Source organism: Diadema antillarum, unplaced genomic scaffold (assembly GCF_040938485.1).
Source record: "Diadema antillarum isolate AM-2024a unplaced genomic scaffold, OU_Dant_1.0 scf00000120, whole genome shotgun sequence".
Taxonomy (NCBI): Eukaryota; Metazoa; Echinodermata; class Echinoidea; order Diadematoida; family Diadematidae; genus Diadema; species Diadema antillarum.
The window spans coordinates 1137461-1161334 of record NW_027271009.1 but is presented as its reverse complement, the minus strand read 5'-3'; the positions used below and the strand labels follow the sequence as shown (position 1 = coordinate 1161334).

Below are 23874 nucleotides of genomic sequence, written 5' to 3'. Positions count from 1 at the left end.
ACAATCATGACACCATAAGAATCTCTGCCATGGAATTTGACCATCCTTTTAATTATCCCCTTGCATCTCAATGTATTTATCCCCTAATCTCAACTGCATATTGCATTTTGGGACAGATACAGGCTGTAACTAGTACAGGTACAAAAATATGTCTCTAAAACACTGACATGAAGTGACTATAACCAAGGAGGTACTAGGCAAGCTGCTTGCCTAGTACCTCCTTGCTATAACTGGCCTGAATCAAAGATGCATGAGTATTCATTATACAACACCTACAACACTGATCTGAATGCTAATCACACGATGTTTGCTACAAAATACTATTGCACACTTCTTTACTGGGCACTTAAATGCTGTTGGGCAGTCATGGATAGCTTACAAAGTTTCCACCAACCACATGTATTACAGTACTCCATAGTTATATGCTCTTAATGACACTAACAGTTTCCCATATGCTTTTGCCCTGAGAGATGGCTCTGGCTTGGACCACTTCTGTTCACGTCCAAAGTGTGGTATATGAAAAACAGTGAACAGAGTAGTGGAACAAGAATGTTCTCTCAATGAAAGGTGAGACACTATTAGACTTACAGTTGTAGCTTCACCTCACTAAATAGGGCATCTCATCTATATTCTTGTGTGATATCTTGCACTATACTATATGCATTCACTTATTTGCATGCTATCCCCACTAGTGAGTGTAAAGCCTGCCACATACTACACGACTCACAACTACACGACTGACAGACTTTGGATCCGAAATAAATCACAATAGCCTCAGAATAAACATGCTTGTTTATTTCAGATCCAAAGTCTGTCAGTCATGTAGCCATAAGTTGTACAGAGTGTGGTGGGCCTAAGACTCCTTAGATTTGTAATTCTCTCTTGTGGTATACATATCTATACAACTTTTTTTTTTAATCATGTAATTATTCAACTGACCTATATTGTGTAAAATGTGCAAATTTTGAAAGCAGGATGATGCAAATAAAGTATTGTAGAAATAATATGTTCCTTCTCTCTCACTCATCAGGGCATAATCGTCTAGATTGCCAATTCTGTCCCAAGCAGTGTTTTCCCATCTTGTCACGACAAATTTGTCACAACAATTAGCACCTGGCACATATAATGCATCTCTGCAGACAAAGGAGCCCACAGCTTCCTTTGCTGCCAAATGCAAGTTTTGAGATTACTCTCTCGAGGAAAACAAACAAACAAACAAACATACAAAGGCTCGATTTTTTTATTATTATTTATGACAAGGATGTGAAATGACATCACTTGGTCATGAGTGACCATATTATGTGGGAAACCATTATTCAACTTACAAACCACGTACACAATGTAAGGTGTGCAGGACAAATTCATGTTACATCCTGCCCTGCAAACAGTGTATTTTTTCAGCTTTACAGTGCACTGGAAAAATGTGACTCTTATACAGTAAATACACCGTATGCAACATGTACAGTACAACAGATTACCACAACAGAATGATGCATACAAACATCTGTCTTTATAAAAATATCTCTTCCTCCTCTTTCTCCAACTGCATGATTGACAGGGAGTGTGGAAGCTGTCCTCCGCAGCACTCTCCCGTCTTGTCACTGCGAATCTGTTAGTAGTGCCCACGGCATATGGCATTAATGTAGATGCGCTGCTGCAGAGAATATAGCCCACATCTGAATTGTATGTCATATCAATGACAGAGTACAAAGAGTCTGCAGTCTTCGTTGCATCAGGGCCTGTGTCATAAGTCTGCTCGGGCCCCAGACAGCGGAATGTCCCTGAGCTCGCTCCGCATGCACATGTACTCCCCAAGGACCGTCGTCAGCGCTATGCACCCAATGTTCGTTAGCCACCACGCTATGGAGTTTGGGATCTGGTTGTTGTATATCCAGCACGCGATGAAATGCATGAAGTGGAGTGTGACGGAAAAGTCTGTGCATTTCTTTGTCCTCTGAACGATGAACCACAGCCCGACAGCACTGGAGCACAAAGAAAGAAAAATCCATTATTGTTAAAGTTTCGTTATAGAAGCGAGAAAAATACCAATAATCTTAATTTAAACACAAACAACACACATACAAATAAAACAATCCTCACGAGAAGACTCTATCTTAACCCATTGAAGACTAGCTGTGTTTTGCCACAAACACGCATTTCCCATGACCCAAGCCCGAGTGTAAATACTCCGGACTCGTCTTCAACGGATTAACATACTGATGATTCAGGTTTATCATCATCAGAAATTTACTTTAGGTATGCACAAGACGTTAAGAGAAAATGCTCGTGCCTGTCTATTTGATGGATTGGCAGATCTTGAATGTGTGACTGCTGTAATGACGCAAATTCAGACAACGTACCAGGTAAGGGCATTCAGCACGTAGACGGCTGCAGTCATTCTTCCTCTGGAACTGCTGAAATCAAGGCACTGAAATGTGAACAGATATAAAGGAAGACATGTAAAAGTGCAGTTAATGAAATTATACTGTTGCTGCTTTCACTGGCACTCAGTGTGGAAAATAGTATTCTTGCTCTGAACTCTACAGTAATTAGCCCAGCTTTTGGTAGCTTTGATTGATTCCAGTCAAGCGCAACAACACAAAAAATCTTTTTTTTTTTTTGCAGCACCCATTTCTTGCTGACAATTACATGACCATTAATATATCCAGATCAGAAATAGGTTCTTGTTGCTTTAAACAAAGACTTACAAGTACACCCTTACAAAATACAGCTGAAAGAGACTAAACTTTTGTACAAATGAGTGATTTATACCTACAGTATATGCTCATTAAGCAAAAGTCTAGTGTACAATCCTCTCTAAGTGCGAATAGATCAACAACTTGAAGTCATTAGCTGGACATAAAGAATAAATTCCTTTAAAACAGTGGACCATATAAACTCCAAAATATATTTCTGACAAATTACATGAGTTTCAGCCAAGAGAATAAGACTATTTTTAAATGCTATGAGATACTTTGCAGGCAGCGCATCGATATCATGATTACTATGACGGTGATGACTAATGTACTGTCATTATCATAGCAATCATTGATATTATTGTCATTACCATTCTATTTATCTTTCTTCATTCTTTCCATCTATATCTTACTTTTTTTTTTGGGGGGGGGGGGGGGGGGGGGGCCTGCAAGAATATTCCCCAAACTGCTGAAATCGAACAATGCTTCTCTACTTACATCATAGCCAAAGATCTGATTTAGGGACTTGGGATGATCGAGAATGTAGTCAACGAGGATTAGCCACAGACCAAAGCAGACATAGAAAACACTCTGCATGGCAAGAATCTGGGCGATAAGCAGCAATGGGTCCCACACATAGCTTCTGAAGGATGCCCCCATGGTTATCTCATCGAGTCAACTGTACAAAGAAAAATGACAAACTTCTGACTGTCAACACATAGATCTACAGTAAACAAACAATAGACAATAAATTTTGAATGGATATACATTGTAATTAATTGGCAAACAAGCGCAAGACCAAGAGCAACAAGTCAATGGTGTTATTGCAAAGAGATTTTCCCCGGTGACTGCTAGAGTGCGGGGTCTTCATACGCCCTGTACCGTAGTTTTGAGAGCGCAAGGGGAGCGTTGGATGACAACGAGGCAGTAGGCTCACCCCTCGTGCTAACACGCTAGCAAACGAGCAGCCGAAGAGCAGCCAAAATCAAGTGCGTACTCGCGTAAAAGTTCAGAAGTTCGCGTAATACGCGCTGTACAAATGTATACTTAGTACGCAAAGTCCGCCATTCCTTTAGAAGTGGAACAATGGCGGCCCCCATGAAATCACTGACTCCATTGTAGAGTCCGCCCTCTAGTGGTGGAGAGGAGAAAAATCTCTTTGTGTTATTGATTGCACGACTATTAGATGTACAAAGTAAAAATAAACTAAATCTATTTCACAGTGCGCAGCAGGTATATTGTGAATGAATTTGTAGTTAGGGCATTATTTGTGGTTTTAGGCATATAGGCCTAACGTCAAATGAAATTTTCCAAATAATTCATATTGCAAAGCCAAAGCAAAGGTCACATCCTTGCAGTTGCACATCACATGCACTGTTACTCACTGTTGGGTCTTCATAATGCAGGATCAGCACTCGGCCCAACCATCATTCTTCTTTTCTCTCTCTCTCTCTCTCTCTAAATAGTAAATACCCCAATGAACTTATAATATCATCTGTAATTCATTCATTGTATCAAGGCCTTAACTTCATAACATCCATCATCACTACGACCAGGGCAGCAGTACTAGTACAAAGCTGCAACTTGACTAACCCCTTGTTACTAGTATTAGTAATTAGTATGTATGAACTGATCAGTAATACAGTGGCATGTAGACCTAGTGTGACAGTGATGGTCGATAGTGATGAAGCGCCGAAGCACACAGTCACACACTCTTTCTTTCCTTCCTATACTCATTCGAGTCATTGATACTACAATGTAGTAATTTACTACGTTTAACTTACATCCGCTCCGGTCTGTTGGTGCGCTGAAGCATGCACCTCCATGGCTGAAGCATGGAGTAAAACTTTAAAAACAGGCAACTTACTCTAGTCCTACATGTATTACTGTTGCATGCCGACAAAAGCCACTATTTCACGACAAACCGGGCACCTCACTAACCACTCCTTACCTCATTCAACGCATAGGGAGCTCGCTCGTAGTGCAACGAAAGGCAACGAAGCTAAACTTGCTAAGAAGAACTGCACATATCCAGCCAGGCTAGGCGTGATGCCGATATGCAGAAACGGCCGAGAGCTGTGGTCAGATGTATTCTTACAGTGCGATCAAACAGTTTCTGCTCACTATCACCCTCTTATCACTATCAACCATCAAGAATTATCAACCATCAAGAATTATCACTATCAACCATTGAAGTCCTGTTTGATCTCCGGATAAATATAATTCACCAGCAGAAGGCAACTGATTCCTACACGTCACGCCGCCGAACGTCACAACAAGCCGTGTGTTGTCTCGTAAAACCCTGATAGACTCATGCAGCTGTTGTCTTGAATACAGTATCTACACTGCGTACGTATGACCCTGTACGACGCATTCCCCTCGATGGGCACGGAGTCTAGGAAAAGTCAAGATCATGTGCCGAGCATGAAACACGCGGCACCACCACAGGTAGAGTTCTGTGGGCACCACCGGTTCACCTGTCCGTGGACGACAGGGGTGGTATTCTGAACACCGTTTTATCTCTGTTGTAACTTGTGTTGTAACTTGTGTTGTAAGTCCGTGACTTACAACGCCGCTAAAACAGTTGTAAATCGGTATTCTGAGAACTGTTTTAGCGGTGTTGTAAGTCGTGAACGCCACGCCCACCCAAATAATCATATCCAATTGGAAATATTGTTAGAAGTAGCATCTAAGACATTTTAACCAATAAGATTGCTCCCTTGGGCAAATGCGCTTTGCTTAACTTTGCGCGTTTTAACAAGCGCTCATTCTCTGGCGTGCGCACAAATAGGACAATGGCATGCGCAGGTAAAGAGAGCCAGAGATAAATAAAGTCAGAACAGAAGCTTGATCATTAATATGCCTTCTTACAGGTTTTGACGTAGAGTTGGTGCTGTATTAAGGGGGAATCGAAAAGCTATCTTAAATGGAGTCTTTTTATTTTTTCTTTATCAAACTAGGGCATTGCAATGCTATTTATATGTTATCATTGTTATCATTATCATTATTTATATTACTATTTATACGGGATTGTCTATAAGAGGGATGAGAAATTATCATAAGTATTGTGTTTGTTAATTATTCATTGTTTGTTAACGGCACTCACGGTGTTCAGAAGATTAATTGACTTCTTGATATTTTGGAAAAATAGTATTGAATGTCTGATTTTTGAAATTTCTCAGAAATGATTTTAGAAATATTTTTGAAACACCCAAAGGTCTGAAAATGAATGCTTATTGGTGAAGATAGTGAAATCATGTAAAAAAAAAAGTTTAATACTTTGTAAGATGAATAATATAGACATGCAGTACATAAATAGAGTTAAATGACTATTACTTTTATACATGTATAACAATTAAGTATATTAAATTCAGAGGAAACTTTCTAAAAAAAGATCGTTGGCATGGTAGGGGGGGGGGGGGTATAAGAAATTCTGTATTTATGAGTATGTGTTTTACTGCTTAACACAAACTGCCGGCGGTGCTGGTAACCTTTCCGTTCATGTGTTTGTGTTTTTACCCATGTGCATAATTGCTACGCGTATACTTCCAAGGTTATTGTTAAATTTTGTATTGTGGAATGAGTATACATTTGGAAAACTGCTTTATCTTTTGCAATTCTGTATACATTGTTTTTATATTTGTATTTCTTTTTATTTTGAACTCGCATACCACAATATTTACTTGACAAATTATCTAACAGAAGTTAAAACGAAAGTTACAACAGAGTTAAAACACCTTCCACCCTGTTTTATCTCAGAAGCCTAAATTTGCGCATGGTGTGAGTTACAACAGAAGATAAAACAGTTTTCAGAATAGCCATGTCTACACCTATCCAAAAACTTGTAGTTATACTAACTACGAGCGCAAAAATGCGTTCCCCTAACCACGACAAAACTTCGATGCCGTTCACACCTACATGCAGTTAGCAAAACCTCGAGGTAAACATAACTACGATAGAAAATAAAGGGTGCCTAGTTTGCCCATAGGGTTGCGCACTATTGTGGAAAAAACTGAGCGTCGTGGTTAACAAAACTCCGTTCACATCTGTCATAGTATAAGCGCGCTGCCACAGCGCGCTTAAACTACGCGCTTAAACCACGACAACACCCTAAGAAATCTTGTGGTGTTGTCGTGGTGTCTTCGCCTTAAGGTTTTGTCGTGGTTTTCTAAACTACATGCGTCTACATCTACGCTAACTTGTAGTTTAGTGCCTCGTGGTTTACAAAACCTCGAGGTTTAGAAAACCTTAAGGTAAAGGGACTTAGGTGTGAACCTCACTAATACCGTGTAATCTAATGGGTGCATAGGTTTGCGCCCAAAGTTACGCGCGTGAGCATACCCTAAGACAATGGTATGCGCAGGCAAAGAGTGCGCAAGATAAAACACAAGTTACAACAGAAGTTACAACAGAAGTTACAACAGAGATAAAACGGTGTTCAGAATACCGATTTGTTACGACAGACTTACAACAGAGATAAAACAGTCTCAGAATACCACCCCAGGTCATTCATCGCTAAATGTATATTTTTGGCATTATAAATTATTGAAAGAAAAATTGTCTCAGAAATGGAAAATCTTTCATAAAGTGGGAAAATCACGATGAAGGTTGACTTGATTTATAATACGGGTGCAATCTTTATGGGGTGTTACAGTTTCCTCATTTAACTTTCAATTTTTAGTGCTGTTATGCAGTATAGGCCTATAATTATTTTTAGCCTATAACAATGCAAAATGTGACGTGACGGAGATGACATTTTGTAATCTAATGTAACATAAACATATTTAAGGAAAGATATTTAATGCAACTGAACAAACGAAAAAAGCAGTGGTTAAAGTACTTCCAGTGTGATTAACATCATGCATTTTAGATATCACTGTATTGTTATTTTGTACTAAAGAAAATTAATTTCCATCAATGTCATCTCGGTCACTTTTCTTGAAGGAGCTCGATGATGGAGATGACGGGTCCAACAATAATGACCTCATCAGAAATCATCTTCCTTATCAATTCATATGCGGTAAGAACAGTGTGTACCTCGACCTACTGGTATAGAGGGTATGGCGTTATGTCACCAAATTATAAATCAATTTTGATTTGATATGTAATCTTAAGCGCTCGGAGATGGCGCTGAATAAAGGTACGACTAGGCTTTTGTCACAAATTTCAAACTTTCTTGATTAAAGGGGGAAAATCAGGCAAGTTCTTCAACTTCAGCATGTAACTATCACTGTCATGTAACGCTGAAATTGATACTTATAGGGTACCCGACATTTTTCGTTGTAGTGGCGCCCTAAAAGTTCGTGACGGAGATGACGCAAAATGGCGGGACACACAATTTTGAATTATCAATTTCATTTCGTGTTAATCGTTTGATATTGGTATATCTTATGCTAATGATTTAATTGAACGCTCTGAAATGAAATAGAAAATGATTTAAACGATTCAATATTCTTCCAGCTTGAAATGCGACATAGGCCTACAGTGACGTCTGAAGGATATTTATTTGTAGTATCACCGGGACATGGGGTTTTCAGTGGTACGGAAGCAGTTCATTCCGTATTGTGTGTGTTATAGTATAAGTATGCACTCATAAACTATAAAAATCGAAAAGTATTACAATGTGACATTGTACAAATTGGCAAGTTATGTTACAACCTGGGGTGGTATTCTGAACACCGTTTTATCTCTGTTGTAACTTGTGTTGTAACTTGTGTTGTAAGTCTGTGAGTTATAACACCGCTAAAACAGTTGTAAATCGGTATTCTGAAAACTGTTTTAACGGTGTTGTAAGTCATGATAACCACGCCCATCGCAATAATCATATCCAATAGGAAATATTGTTAGAAGTAGCATCTAAGACATTTCAACCAATAAGATTGCTCCCTTGGGCAAATGCGCCTTGCTTAACTCTGCGCGTTTTAACAAGCGCTCATTCTTTGGCGTGCGCACAAATAGGACAATAGTATGCGCAGGTAAAGAGAGCCAGAGATAAAATAAAGTTACAACAGAAGCTTGGATCATTATGCCTTCTTACCGGTTTTGACGTATATATAGTTGGTGCAGTAGGGGATTCGCAAAGCTATCTCAGATTAAGTCTTTTTGTTTGAAATTTGTTTAAAAAATAAGAAGATATCTGGCGTTCATAAGAGAAACCCAAATTTCATGGTTTATGGGGAACTAGACGCTTCTAAATTAAGTTAAGCCCTTGCAATGCCATGTTATTATTATTATTATTATTATTGTTGTTGTTAACTTAGACTTCTAATACTTTTCTTAGGATTCGCGCCGGCACCAGCAATAAATATTTTGAAACACCCAAAGGTACTGATAATGAATTCTTATTGGTGAAGATAGTGAAATCATATTAAAAAATATTTAATATTTTGAAAGATATTTTTGAAATGAATAGTGCTTAAAACAAGTTAGTGCCGACGGTGCCGGTAACCTTTCTGTTCATGTGTTTGTGTTTTTATCTATGTGCATAATTATGCTACGCGTATGTACTTGCAATGTTACTGTTACCAAATTTTGTATTGTGGAATGAGTTTACATTTTGTCAAACTGCTATATCATTTGTCTATCTGTACATACATTGTTTTTATTTTTTGTATATCTTTTTTATTTTGAACTCGCATACCACAATATTCAGTTGATGAATAATCTCACTATCTAACATAAGTTAAAACGAAAGTTACAACGGAGTTATAACACCCTCCACCCTGTTTTATCTCAGAAGCATACATTTGCACGGGGCATGACTTACAACAGAAGATAAAACAGTTTTCAGAATACCGTGTAATCTAATGGGTGTTCAGGTTTGCGCCCACTGTTACGCGCGTGCGCATACCCTAAGACAATGGTATGCGCAGGCAAAGAGTGCGCAAGATAAAACACTAGTTACAACACAAGTTACAACAGAAGTATTACAATGTGACATTGTACAAATTGGCAAGTTATGTTACAATTGATACTGCAGAATTAAAATTGTCTCAAACTGATAACTTCTGGTCAAAACATTGTGTTTATTGGTAAACTTGCCTGGTATCCACAGTCTTTTTGTTTGTTTGTTTGTTTGTTTGTTTGTTTGTTTGTTTGTTTGTTTCATTTCCATCTGAGGAGATGGCTGAAGCCCATGTTCAGCTGCAATAGCTGGTCTTCCATGGGGTCCAGTTGGATGTGAGGTGGGACCACTTCACCGGGTTAAACACGGCGGAGTGACAGTAGTTAACAAGTATACTGATGACTGAAGGTTGAATGGCGATCGGGGAGTGTTCGAAGGTATATATGGAATTATCGTATAGGCCTACTAGGTCAGTTGTTACCAAGGCAACTTAGACATTAAAGGTCAAAACATGCGGTGGCAGCATCCTAGAATGATGATGGTGATGTGAGGGGGTCTCACGTTACAATATATAAAAGGCTCATGTGCAATTTTTTTTCGTTTCTCGTCCCACTTCCGTGATTTTATCGGCTGGTAAGCCCCCCCCCCCCCCCCCACACCAACCCCCACACAACACCCCCACAACAACAACAAAACAACAACAACAACAACAAACAAAAATAAAATAAAGGGGGTCACACATCCCCCTTTCGTTTTTTTTTTTTTGTTTCTTTTATTCTAATTAAGAAAAATACAGGGGACACACGCCCAGTTCACTGCAAAAAAAAAAAAAGAAGAAAAAAAAAAAAGAAAACTGCAAAAGGTACTTTTCGCAACCGGCCGGGGCGGGGCTCCCCTCCCCCCCCCCCCCCCCCCCCGCCCCATGCCCCCACCCCCATGCTCCCACCCCCCCCCCCCCCCTCCCCAACCCTCCCCTTCGCAAAATAATGACAGTCGATATTCATCGGCATCAAAAATAAGGATTCCTTCAAATCAGCAATAATCCACTACACATCCATCAAGAGCAAAGCAACAGATAGTTTATAAGCTTCTCTCTCCGCGTTAGAAACACCACCGGCGCATCCCCTGTGCGGTTAACATAGAAGAAGAAGAAGAAGAAGAAGAAGAAGAAGAAGAAGAAGAAGAAGAAGAAGAAGAAGAATGGCAGTTGACATCAACTCCTTGGTTCTGTACACACACACACATGGGGACACACATACCTCCATGGTCCTTGGTTCTACCACTGAGGGTTCCGACATGCACCTCCTTCTACCATGATCAGGCAGGGACAGGTGAAGAGCATCACCTCCGTGGTATCGCGATCACGGCCTACGTGCAAGACTACGAGAGTCAGTAGCTGATTACAAATAGTGGTCTACTGATTACTTGATTGAGCTTTCTTATTTGGAAAAGTTGCATTATAACAGTATGATTTTTTTAATAGATAAAATAATTTAATTAATAAGATATATATTTATTTCTAAAAAGTAAAAAAAAATATTATTGATTATGATGATTTTGATTATGAAATGAATACAAAATTGGAAAGCATACCCATCATTCCAATGCGTGAATCAAGTTCCGGTTGCCGGCAGAGTCTGTGTCGCATCGAGAAGCTGAACGTAAGGTAAAAATGCCTCATAAGTAAGGGAATTTGACACGTGATTGAGTTTGTCAGTTATTATTGTTGTTCATATAATGTTAAGTAATTTGAAAAATTTAATGGAAAGGTTTTAAGCCCAAATGTTCCATGTATTCGTTGATTTACTCGGTGAGTTGATCACACTCTCTCTCCACCAGGCAGCAGAGAAGGCATCGCATCGCATCGGTGATGGGTTGTACTGCACTGTAGAATCTGAATGGCGAAAAACGCCGGTTGCCCATTACAGTACCATTTTCCATCATTTTACAGGTGCTGTTCGTTATTCCGAAGGTTCGCTATTCCGAGGGTTCGTTCTTCCGAAGGGTCGTTAATTCGAAACACACAAATTCCCTATACCATAGATGCCAAGTTCAAAAAATTTTTATGAGTGAGATTTTCACGACTCAGCAAGTCGGCGCATGTGCATGAGCGAGGAAGCGAAGCGACTGAGCGATCGCGACGGGAGGGGAGGATGTGGATTGGGAGGGGGGTGTCCGCTCTCCCACGGTAGGGATCTTTTTCAATTTTTAGCTCTTAATGGTGCAAGCTGGTGCATACTTAAGTGACTATTTTTTACTTATTTTGAAAGACAAAAGGGAAGTATGCCTTCAATTGCGACTCTCACTTTAATCCTTAGGCTATGCTCCCAATGCGTGAGAAAAATGGGTGTCATGCGTGAGATCGTGAGACAGACCCTAACCGGTTAATGCTTGAGTCTCATTCACAATGCGTGAGACTTGGTAGCTCTGCTATACCTAGAGGCTCGTTAATCCGAAAATGAAAAAGGGTTTGTTAATCCGAAAATTTGTGGCGTTATTCCGAAGGTTCGTTATTCCGAAGATTCGTAAATCCGAAAATGAAATTTGGAACAATGAACCTTCAGAATAACATCACGAATCTTCGGACTAAAGAGCCTTCGGAATAACGAACCTTTGGAATAATGAGCTGTAACCCATTTTACATACTCGCATACACGACCAGGGCTCGACACTAACTTTTATTTTTGGTGGCCCGACCGGGCCACCAAAATCATTAATTTTTATATTTTGGTGGCCCGAAAGTAAAATCTGGTGGCCGAAAAAAATCAAGAAAAACATAAGAAATACTAAATCGGTCCTACTGAACATAGAAAATGAAATATTAAGTATTACTGAAGTACTGATACATGTACCCATGTCTAAAATAAATGAAGAGAAAATTCGATCATCTTACCGTTATTCTGAGTTCTAAGATTTAGCAAATAGGCTTTAGATTATTATAAAAGTTGATGCCTATTTAGGTGGTCAAAACTTACGTTTGAAACGATAGAGTGGGAGCATTTGCAGACATTTGGAGCTGAATGTTGTTGTTATTTACTTTCCAACATAAAAGCAAACATCCGGCATTTATTTTCTCATCGTACGGAGTTGAATATTATTAGTATTCATTTCCGAATGTCAAAGCTAACATTCCACATAAATTTTATTTCATCATCTTCTGGAGCCGAATGTTATCCTTATTCATTTCCGAACGCAAAATCAAACATCCGACACTTATTTTAGTATCATACGGAGTCGAATATTACCGTTATTCATTTCCAAAATAAAAAACAAACATCTGACATTTATTTTAGCATCTTACAGAGCCGATTGTTACTGCTGTCCATCTACAAAAGTAAAGGCAATTATCCAACTTTTTGGTGGCCCGATTGGGCCACCAAAATCTTCATTTCTGAAATTTTGGTGGCCCGACGCACGTTTTGGGTGGCTCTGGGCCACCGGGCCACCGATAGTGTCGAGCCCTGACGACACTGCGGCTGCTGCCTGCAGCTGCACCTGCGCGGCCCGGCTACAATTGCAGTGGTTGGACCTCATTACTCATCGACCGCTTTTTATTGAAGTAATAATATCTCGTACCTAAGAAAATATGGGCAATCACTTTACTGCCCTATATTACATAGATGTATAACTTTATAAGTTGTACGGTACCTCATTCCCCGTGTACGTGTGTGCAGGGAGCAGAGGTGGGAAGAGAATCTCTTCCCACCCACGTCCTCTCTGCTCTGGTGTGTGCTAAGGTGAAATCCGCCATGGCCATGAACCACCACCACAACACGCACCACTCTGTCCTGAGCAGCTGCACTGCACTGCGAGGTAAATACAGTAGGGTAAGACATAGTGACAGAGTACCACTAGTACTACCACTCCGTCTCCGATCTGACCAGGCAGTATTCGGTCACCTACCGGAATTTGGTCGCTTATCACTAATCTAATCACCAGCCAGGAAATTCTACTGTCACAATTTAACACAAAACGCAACACACGCAAATCACATCAATTCACATACTGTACTTGCACATGACACATGTACACTCATTCACAACAGGAAAATCCCTTAGGCCTAAGTCCCCTCCTAAAATCCATCCAAAATCCCTAATTTCACCATCAAAAGTGCAGAATCCGCGCGATTTTCCCAAAGTGCATGCGGATTAAACCCAGTTTTAAGAGTACGGGTCGCCGAAAGAGTGCTAAAAATAGAGAAATTCGCCGTTCTCTTGAGGGGTTTTTTTGCTTTCAATCGCAAGCTCAGAGTGTGATGGTATCCTCAAAAATGCAAAAGTGAAAAGAAAAACAAAATCTCCGTACGTGCCGATGCAGTGACTCAGTCAATGAACAAGGGTTGAATGCAAGTGCCGATTCCCCATTATTCGGTCACCAACGGGCGCCGCTACATCGGGGATGCAATTTTGCACCACCAAGGTAGTGCGCGGCGCATTTTTCGCCACCAAGGTAGTGCACAGCGCATTTTTCAGCTGCCTTGAACAGGCATTGACTTTGAACGCGCATATCGCGTTACTGAATTCTGATCGCGGTGACCGTATGTATTCTGGGGGATTTTCAAGGTGATATATTTTGAGATTGTGGGAAATTCTGTGAGTAATTTAACAAAATGAAAATTAATAAATTTACATACCTTGGTACATTGCTGTAGATATGATGTGTTTGTATTATTTTAGTTTAAAAAATATTGCAGAAAAGCGTAAAATCACCGAATGCTAAGATTTTACCCTAAGTAAAGTACAATAAGACCGATATGATGGCGATGGTATCTCAGCACTACGGTTTGACTGACGTATGCCATGTACACAGTTTAAGCAGCGCCTCAGTCAATAAAGCGCAAGCGCAGATCCCCGATATGCATAATTCATGTCGCCCCAGAACCCACCCAGAATGCCTGCCGCTCCACCGCTCAACTCCCGATTGCCTACAGAATATCGTTATCTTGACTATCGGCTGTGCGATCGCAGCAAGGAGAGAGCTAAAAATATCTTGGCCTCTTCTCTCTCGGGCTCTCTCCGCTCCACGATGCGCTTGCAAGGTCTTACCTCGTTGCTGATTGGCTGAGCCACGACTGCATTTGCCATGTGTATTGTGTGCATCGTGTCTCGCTTGCTGCATCGCAAGCATGCACAGTGCGTGTAGTCACTGCACCCTATCCCGCTCTCGTAACCTGTTTGTATGTACTCTTACATTCTCGCAGCGCACCGCTGGTATCGGGTAGGTCGCTCGCTACGGAAATCTAACATTTTAAACATTGATCTATGCACTTCAAACATCCTCGCACATACATTGCACATACTCGCACACGATAAAAGTAGTATCAAAACACAGATAAATCGCTCGAGAATCCATGAAAAAATATCATGAGGATGAAAAAAAATTGCATGTATGACCAAAACTACTCCTTTGATGACATATTCCTGGCACAGATTGCTGAAAAATTCCATATTATAGGGCAAAATTATACGAAAAATTTGCATTGTTTACCAATAAGCAACTGAGGTGTACGTGGTATCAACGTAAAGCTTATGAATGGAAGAAAGCGATGATGTCATTTTCGGAAGGCATTGTGGGAGAGCAAGCTGACCAATGAGGGAAAACCTTTCATGGTTGAAAGCGATAGCAAACCGATCATCAACCGATACTAGTTTGCCGTCGTCAGCTATGGTAGGAATTGACGGCATGGTGCGTGCAGTGCGCTGAGCGAAACATGACGTCATCGCTCATGAACGGTGGGAATGCAAACCGTAGTGCTCAGTTTTATGGTTGGCTTCTTATCTGAGATAGATAACCATTGGTCTAAACTGCTGCGAGGTAGACTCTACTGGCATTTAAGAAGATTTGCATGTGAATTGCAGACAAAATACGTGCATTTACGGGTCTTGCGTCGCAAGGCATGATGGGACGGAATTCTAGGACGCTAGCACAGCGACAATCAGAATGCAGTATAAACTCTCATCAATCTCACACTCGAGCTCAGCAAAGTATACTCGTACAAAGTGCATCAATATCATATCACTTTCTTACCTTCCAAATACCATAAAATTGTCTGAAAATGAGTTTGTAAATACTAAATAAATCTTCGCCAAAAATATGAGTTGCATGCGTGGTTGACATGTACGTCGCATAACCGATTGCTCTCCATTCGGCTGGCCTTGCGAGGGGTTAGCTCGCACTGTCATACAGAGGGCAATCGGTTGTGCAAAGTACGATGTAGTTTAAACCAGGCATGCAACTCTTATTTTCGGGGGGGGGGGGGGGGGGGGGGTATAATTCAGTGAACATAGTGTACTCCATATCATTGGTAAAATTGTTAATTGCATGTATGAAATGTACATAGGCAACACTTGTGATCTTAGCTGGTCTCTTTTTTTTACTACACTTTCAACAATATGTACCAGGTATAATGAGGAAAAATAGGCAGTCCTGGTGACCTCATTATCACAAGGTTTCCCTTTATAAACATGACCACCAGGGACTACAACTGTTAGCACTCTGAAAAAGAAACAAAACGCATGTGGCTGTAATGCTAGTTTTCTTCCTTTCTCCTTCACTTTGCAGAGATCAGAATGGCGGCCAATTTATTACGGTTCGGCAGTAGGAGGCTCGCCTCCAATGTCTCCAAAACTCCCAAGAGGAACTTCCATGACAAGCTGTACGCTGACAGGTTAGACTATCCAGCCCCAAACTGCAGATACATGAAGGAGGCTGACCTTACAGCTGACATGCAAGCACTCAAGGCCAAAGAAATGGGGGACTGGTCAGCGCTTACGGTGCAAGAGAAGAAAGCATGTAAGTGCTTTGGTTCAGAAATAGACAATCTTTTCCTCTCTGTAAGCAGTTGCTGGTTATCAAAATCTTCACTTTTCCATATGAATACAAGTACATGTATGTGAAATGCTTATTGAAAACTTGTTAAACATCTGTAAATGAAGCAAAGACATGTTTTGGCATCAACATGGTCTTATTTACAGAATTTATGTTTGATTTAGCTTGCTTTGATAGTGTACCGAGGCCTTTGCTGAAATTACATGTAGTTTTCATTGATCAGAGACTGAATATGCATTTTCTTTTTACAGCTGAACTGTTTTCTATCGTGAGTTCGGTAATTTTGTAGTTCTTTGTTGTCATGTCATTGATTGTTACGAACAGATGCTGTCATTTGATTTATCGTGACAAATAAAGAGTGAAGATAGTGAGGATGTGATTTATTAATTTATACCTACATGTAGAGCAGCCTGCTGAGAGATGCTTCTAGACTGAAAGTGGGGGCAAGGCACTGACTTGAAAATTATTGTCCTAAGTTATTCTCAAGATTTGATTGGTTTGTGCATGTGTGTTATTTGTATGATAGTGTACAGGATGAGCTTCAACAAGACGTACTCAGAGATGAGGGCCCCCACCGGAGAATGGAAGTACATCGTTGGCGCAATCGGTATTGCCCTCTCCTTTTCAGCAATTCTCTATGGTTTCCAGAAAGCATATAGTAAGTATTAATGGTGGCATGAATCGTGAACATAAATGAATTCATGTTGTTGTCATGAGGAGCGCTGTTCTCATGAGGGATTTGAAGTGTAGTCTGATTACTGTCTCATACTCAATTTTTTTTTTTTTTTTTCATATTGGCCTGAAATGTCAAGTATATGGTTCAAACTGTATTAGTTGTGTTCCTAGAATGAACTATTCAAGGTGACTGGATGCTCAGTCATGGTACCTGTAATGATGGTAACTACCGTAGAGTGATTCCTTGTGTTCATCATGAGCCTTGTGTTTGTGTGAGGTCAAGTCTTTGTAAAATCATGAAATTACTCTGCAACTCCATAATCATTTGAAAGAAATTTGACAAGAACTGAAAGAGGGACAGTGGGTGAGATGGACTATTTAAAGTCAAGAGATAAAAAGTTCAGGTGCAGCAAATAAGAGAACTTCACAAACCAAGTGGGGAGATTAGAACATAGCGAGATGACAAATGATGGGATTGAACAGAGGGACAGGCAGAGCTTGTACACTTTTTGCTGTCATGTATGGGGGTAAAATTTCTGTGAAGTCATCACAAACACAGGTTGCCATTTTGTTTTGTTCTGCTTTTCTTTTACTCTACAATGGAGTGCCTGCAATCTCTTGTTACTTTCTGAGATAAAAAGAATGTGTTGCATATATTCCATTTCCTGCCTTGCCTTTTACCACAGTCTCACCCCCGCTGCCACACACCATGTCCAAAGAGTGGCAAGAGGCCCAGCTCAGGTACAACATTGCCATCAGGAACGGCCCCATCACCGGTCTCTCCTCCAAATGGGACTACGAGAAGAATGAATGGAAGAAATAGAGCGTTCGTGTCCACCCCCTTGAAATGTACGAGTATATGTGATATAAATATTTGCCTATAATGGATAGGAATGCAAAGCCCCAAGGACATGGATCCAATACAGCATTGAATGTGTGTGGTGTGTAGTGCATTAGGAAAATAGGCAAGTCATTGGCCGTCATTACATATTTATGATTTCTGTGAAGGAATCACAACTGATTCCTCACGGTGATAATGTTGCGACATAAACTGAAACACACGAAGGACTTGCTTGTCATCGGAATGCAAGTCCTTGTTGGTCACTTTTTTTTAATGCAAAGTGAACTCTCCGTCTCTTCTGTGTTCAAAACAGCAAGTGCAAAAGATTAAGCCAGTTATACTCATCACATGATTAGAGAAATTATGTTTTGCCGTAAAGTCCACGTGGGTGCAAACTATTGTGGCTTTTCCTTTATGTCAACTTTCAATGAATTGATGAGAATTTGTTTTCTCGATAGAAATATTAGCTGACGAGGGCTTGTGTGAAAAGTTTCTATGTTGTGCTGTGTTTCATTTTGTCAAGTCTCGGACCATGTTCTCTTGCATCTTAGACACTCAGGAGAGAATGTGGAGAGGAAAAAAGAAGATTCCCCAATACACAATGTGTCTTGGATATATGTCTTGGCATTTATGGAGATGAAATAAAGACCATTTTAATCTCATTCTTATCCATCAGTTTTGTGTTTCATTTACCCTTGTGTGTGTTTGTGCCCATGTTGATGTTGATGTGTATGTGTGTGTGTGTGTGCGTGCGTGTGTGTGTGTGTGTGTGTGCGTGTGTGTGTGCGTGTGTGTGTGTGTGTGTGTGTGTGTGTGTGCATCCAAACCTGATCTTTACACATCAGCTGCCCATAGACACACACAACAAAACACATTTCACAGTTCTGCAGTTGAGGTGCTGTATGTACTAGGTCACTTCTCATATGAAGTACACAGGAACAATGTGATGTATTCATTTGGATGTAGTAGTGTACACTCATTGGCCCAAATTTACGAAGGTAACTTAAGTCATATTCATGATTTAAATTTATTTTATAGACTATAACAAGTGTGAAATAAGTGTGCCTTTTACATGCTCATATAACCATTGTTTAATGTCTGTTGGTGTATACAATCTGTCAATCACATGTATACACAGACAAAATTTGCATCATCAGTGGACTAAATTCAAACTGCTGGTACCTTTGTAAATCTGGGGCAGTAGGTCCTTAGTCGGGATTTGTTGGCCCACAGTCGGGTGTGATGATAGAAGACGTGTTTAGAATTGTGTGACTGTGTTTGCAAGCTTATGAGTGTAGGCTATTACAATAATCTTAATTTTAGAGAGATTTTGTGAGTAGGGTCGGGTAGTTCTCTGAAAACACATTGTGGAAAATGCCACAGGTGGGGAAATCAAGCAAAAACACATGTGTATTCATTCGTTTCTGTACAAACAAGTTTGAGGAATCTGTGAACATAAGCTTTCAACGAGGGCTGTGTGTGTCTGATCAGAGATACACATTTCTCGGCTCACAAAATGATTCAGTCGTGTCACTTAATTTTTATCAATATCACGAAGACTCCTTGTCAGTGAAAGCAGAGGCGAAATTCATGGAAATGTACATGATACGTCTGAAGTAAGATAATACATGTACTTGTATAGAAGTACTGAATATGATTTTAGAGCTGCCAACTGGTATGGATGTATGCCTTGTATCTTTTTATTTTTGTCATCAAATATAAGAAATTGTTTTCTTGTATGAAACTCGTGCTTTTCCTCAAGTTTGATGTGACATGCATGTAACATGCATGCAAGCATGCACAATTTGTCCAGATCTGAACATACCTACACACATGATTAAATCTTCAAATTATGTTTGTTCATTTGCAGAGGTTGGCAGCCATGAAACTTCATGTGAGAATATACAGTGGAAACAAGATTACAAAGGGATCTGATATAACAAAATACCTGATACACGTATAACTAATTTATCTGTTCCCTACAAATTTATTTCCTTTGTTTTGTATTGTTTATTGACTACTGATATAACAAAATATCTGATATAAAGAACAAATTGTCTTGGTCCCAAGGATCTTGTTATACAAGTACCGAGTTTCCACTGTATTGGGCAGAATGTGTACAAGGATACTTCTCGCAGTGTGAAGTTTGTGATGTGTATTACGTAGTGTGTGTGACTGGGTGTGCACATGTCTGTCTTGATGGCCAGCATGCAGGTTGACTGCAGGGAATTCTCACTATCACCACTCTGCACTTGGACTTCAGACCTTCACTTGTCAACCTTTACTTCCAATAAATCAAGCTTGTAAGTGCAATCTCCTTGAATTGCCTTACCGCGCGGCACTCACTTACTATTTCTGATAAATATCACAGCTAGGGATCGGTCATAGTCGGTGTAATAATATACAAAGCATGACTTAGTTTCCACATACATGTATATTCTTGAATTTGATTGATGCCAACTTCACAGGCTTGTAAATGACCCTAAAAGGAGAATGAAACCAAATGTAAGTGTGGATTGAGTGAATGTAGCAACACTTCAGTAGACCACATAAGCAAAATTTGAGGAAAATTAGAAAATTTTAGAAAATTAGAAAATTTCAAATTATTTGTTCAAGTTTTGTGAGTTTTTAAAGTTCAGTGCCATAATCGCTACATGAGAAGACTACAACATTCTGTGATGTCATGCATGGACAATGATATAGAGAAATTATAGAGAGAACTCAAAATACTTACATTTTTCTAGCAAGAATGAAGAAACACTGGATTTTGGACTGTGAAGGATCAGGAAATTTGACCTAAAGGGGAAGAGCTTTAAATAATTCCCCCATCAAGTGCGCTTTAATGAAGCAGTATCAAACTGAGAGAGTTCTGTTACAATTGGACATGGTATTTTATATATAAAAAAAACCCACAGAGCTTAGAAAGTTTTGACACATTGTCATGAACAGTGGTGATCAGTTGCATTCAATACTGGCATGTAAATCAGATAGGGGGGGCTCATTTCTTAGTCTCACACATCTGTTGTATTGGTTTGTACAAAATATGAACATGTTTGATTAATTATTCATAAACTACAACCCTCAACCCCTTTAAAGTCATTACAAAGATACAACTGTGCTGTGAAGGGCACAATCTATTTTTTTTTTCTTTTTTTATCAAAATGAAGAATTCTTGAAAATAAAATCATGTGCAGGTCATTGTAGACTCAAAGGAAATGACACAACCTCACCTTACTGATACATGTGACAATGAGTTACATCGTCTGTTTGAAGAAAACATGTGTAAGAATTCCACTATATTCCCATTTTCAAGTTTGAGTTTAATGAAAACTTCTTACCATACGTCAACTTTGTTAGATTATCCCCTGTTTAACAAAAGCCAACTTCAACAGAATGGCTTCTCAATTTAACCACTACTTCTTGCAGCCAAATTTTTGATCAGTTCAAGCCTTGCATGGTGTCTCAGCTATCCACATATATATGTCCAAGCTCCCTTTAAGATTTCATTTGTGTATTTTGGGATGCAAGTAATTACATGTAGATGAATGGACAAGAAAAGACTCTCAGCTAGATGCCTCCAGCATCTGCATGCTTTAGAGAGGCATCAAGCATTACATCAACACACAATACAGCTATATAAAAATAAAGACCAAAAAAAAAAAATGTTCTTTCCTGAAAATGGCATTTTTAATTTTTCCTTATATTTCTGAAGTTACAGACTTTTACATATATCTATATGTATCTTATATAGAAAATATTCATGACAGAAAAAGTTTTGACATTGTTTATGTGTTAATCAAAATTAAATACATTATAAAGCTTTGTACAATCATACATCACCAAATGGATTTGAATTTTATGGGTACATCTGGAAGAAAAGCAGAAATTCTTATACACAGTAATTTAAACCACATGGAGGTTTACATAAAACAATCGAACCAGAAGAAATGTATGCAGTCAGCTACATAACCAGGGTCATAAGCATTTATTACGGCAAAATCTGTCTACCTTCATTTCATGTATTCACATGTACAAGTTTAGTCTTCAAATGTTGTTGTTGTTTTTTTTTCTCCAGGTTCATGCAATTTAATGAGTTTTCCCTTTGAAATCCAGAGCACATGTACAATGGTTAGTATTGAAACATCCTCAAAATACTGGTAAATTCCTTGGCAAGCCACCAGTGCTCAACTACAATGTACAGAGCTCTTTTCACACTTGAACTTGACTAGCTGACAAAATGGCACTACAATTGAGTGGCAACCACTTGGGCTTACCAAATACCGTGATCATTAACTCAATTAAGCAAAACTCTAGTAACGAAAGACTACAAAGAGCACACTATGTGTCACATATTATCTAGTAAGCTTTCATTTATATACCCTATTCAGTGTGATTCCATCCAATATACCTGTTTACAAATTTAACTGTGAGAGGAACACATGCAGTACCAAAGCTCTGTTGTGTAAGTTTGAGAAACCATTGAAAGAAATATTAAAAACTGCAATCCCATCTATCATTAGAAAGCAAACATGTCATCATGTGCATGAATGAGGTCTGAATAAGTAATCTGCTTTAAATAAATACCAGACTCCTAGCAACAGAATAACTGAAAGTACCGTATTCTTTATTTGTTATCGTCCCAAAAAATAGATAACTACGGGCAGTAAAAAAATAAGAGGGGGCTTGTGAGCCGATTAAACCACCAGAAATATTTTTTACGCCCCCCTCCCCCCTTACAGAATTCCTGTATTCGCCCCTGACAGTGGATGCATTGATCTGTATACCCATACCTGTGGTGTACACGGTCAACAGATTTCAATGTTTTCTGTTTTTTACTGCTAGTTCAATAATAGGATCAGAGGTCGTTAAGTGTAACCAAATATCAAGTATGAAATATTATCAACAAAACTGTAGCAGACTTTGAAATAGTGGAAGGATTGATGCAATATATCAATGAGACAAATTCTTGGCAAAAAAATGTCAGTTATACAACATTTTTGTATCTGAAAGACAAAACATTATTAAAACTGGAAGGATAACATCTGGACAAAATTTCTAAACAGCTGACAAGTGTAAATCACATCATAATATTTTAAACATTGCTTTGTAAAATCTTCAAAATCTTTTGCAAATGCCATTCCTCAAAAGAATGCCATATTGTACAACACATACAGTATTTGGCTCTTCTACCTCATCTCTCTGAAACTATGGTAAATCATAAATTCGCATGAATAAACATGATGCTATTGTGCCTTAGATATAGTTAGCATGAGACCAACTCTGTACAAGGAAACCCTTCAATAAAGTGGTCACTGGCACCACTGATTTTAACTGCCTTGCTTTAAGCGGTACCTTGTAAACGCACTGAACAAGGAGCTGAATACAGTCACTGACAATGTGGACTGTCTAATTCACCTCGTAAAAAGCAGTATCTCATTGTAAGCAAGCTTATAATAAAAGTGTTTACCTGTATAGAACATTATGAAACATCCACCCTCTAAAAAAAGGGAGACAGACAAGAAAAGAGAAACAAAGTACATATGTACGTGGAATTGTTATTACTTAATGTGAGGCAGTTAGGCACTGTCGAGAGATGAAAGACATAAAGTATAGTCAAAGGTGCCAGACTGCCAGCATCTATTTCTCTCTCCCTCTCTTCTTCTTCTTTCTTGGCGAGATATTGTGAATTAGACTATGACTTTTACATTTCCCTTGGCAATTCTGGAAAACATCTCAGCCCAAACACAGAGAGGTATTGAGTAAAGAGTAGATAAGTCATGCCCCTGAAAGAACTGTAAATCATTTTTTTTTTAAGTATTTGTATACAGTCATTTGACTTGTATGAACTGTTCACTGAAAGTGTTTGTTTGATTTTACAGACTTTTAAAAATCCCTAGATTGTACAATAGAATCAAGTTTAATGTGCAGCATCTTGAAACCGCTGCTAGGTTTGGGCTCTGCCTCCCTACAGGACAACAAGGGATGAGCTT

General features: G+C 39.3%; 2 protein-coding genes across 2 annotated transcripts; one reads left to right on the top strand and one right to left on the bottom strand.

The window, feature by feature from the left end:
• Nucleotides 1-1363: 1363 nt before the first annotated feature.
• On the bottom strand, nucleotides 1364-3371 carry LOC139720041 (protein SYS1 homolog). Its single transcript, XM_071631416.1, has 3 exons — nucleotides 3195-3371; nucleotides 2361-2428; nucleotides 1364-1982 (listed from the first exon to the last, which is right to left on the bottom strand). The coding sequence occupies exons 1-3, from the start codon at nucleotides 3354-3356 to the stop codon at nucleotides 1745-1747; spliced, it is 468 nt and encodes a 155-aa protein (XP_071487517.1). The 5' UTR covers nucleotides 3357-3371; the 3' UTR covers nucleotides 1364-1744.
• A 7783-nt stretch (nucleotides 3372-11154) lies between these two features.
• Nucleotides 11155-18546, top strand: LOC139720040 (cytochrome c oxidase subunit 4 isoform 1, mitochondrial-like). The gene is made up of 4 exons (XM_071631415.1): nucleotides 11155-11206; nucleotides 16102-16332; nucleotides 16895-17026; nucleotides 17730-18546. Exons 2-4 carry the CDS (start codon nucleotides 16110-16112, stop codon nucleotides 17864-17866), a joined length of 492 nt encoding a protein of 163 aa, XP_071487516.1. The 5' UTR covers nucleotides 11155-11206; nucleotides 16102-16109; the 3' UTR covers nucleotides 17867-18546.
• Nucleotides 18547-23874: the final 5328 nt, after the last annotated feature.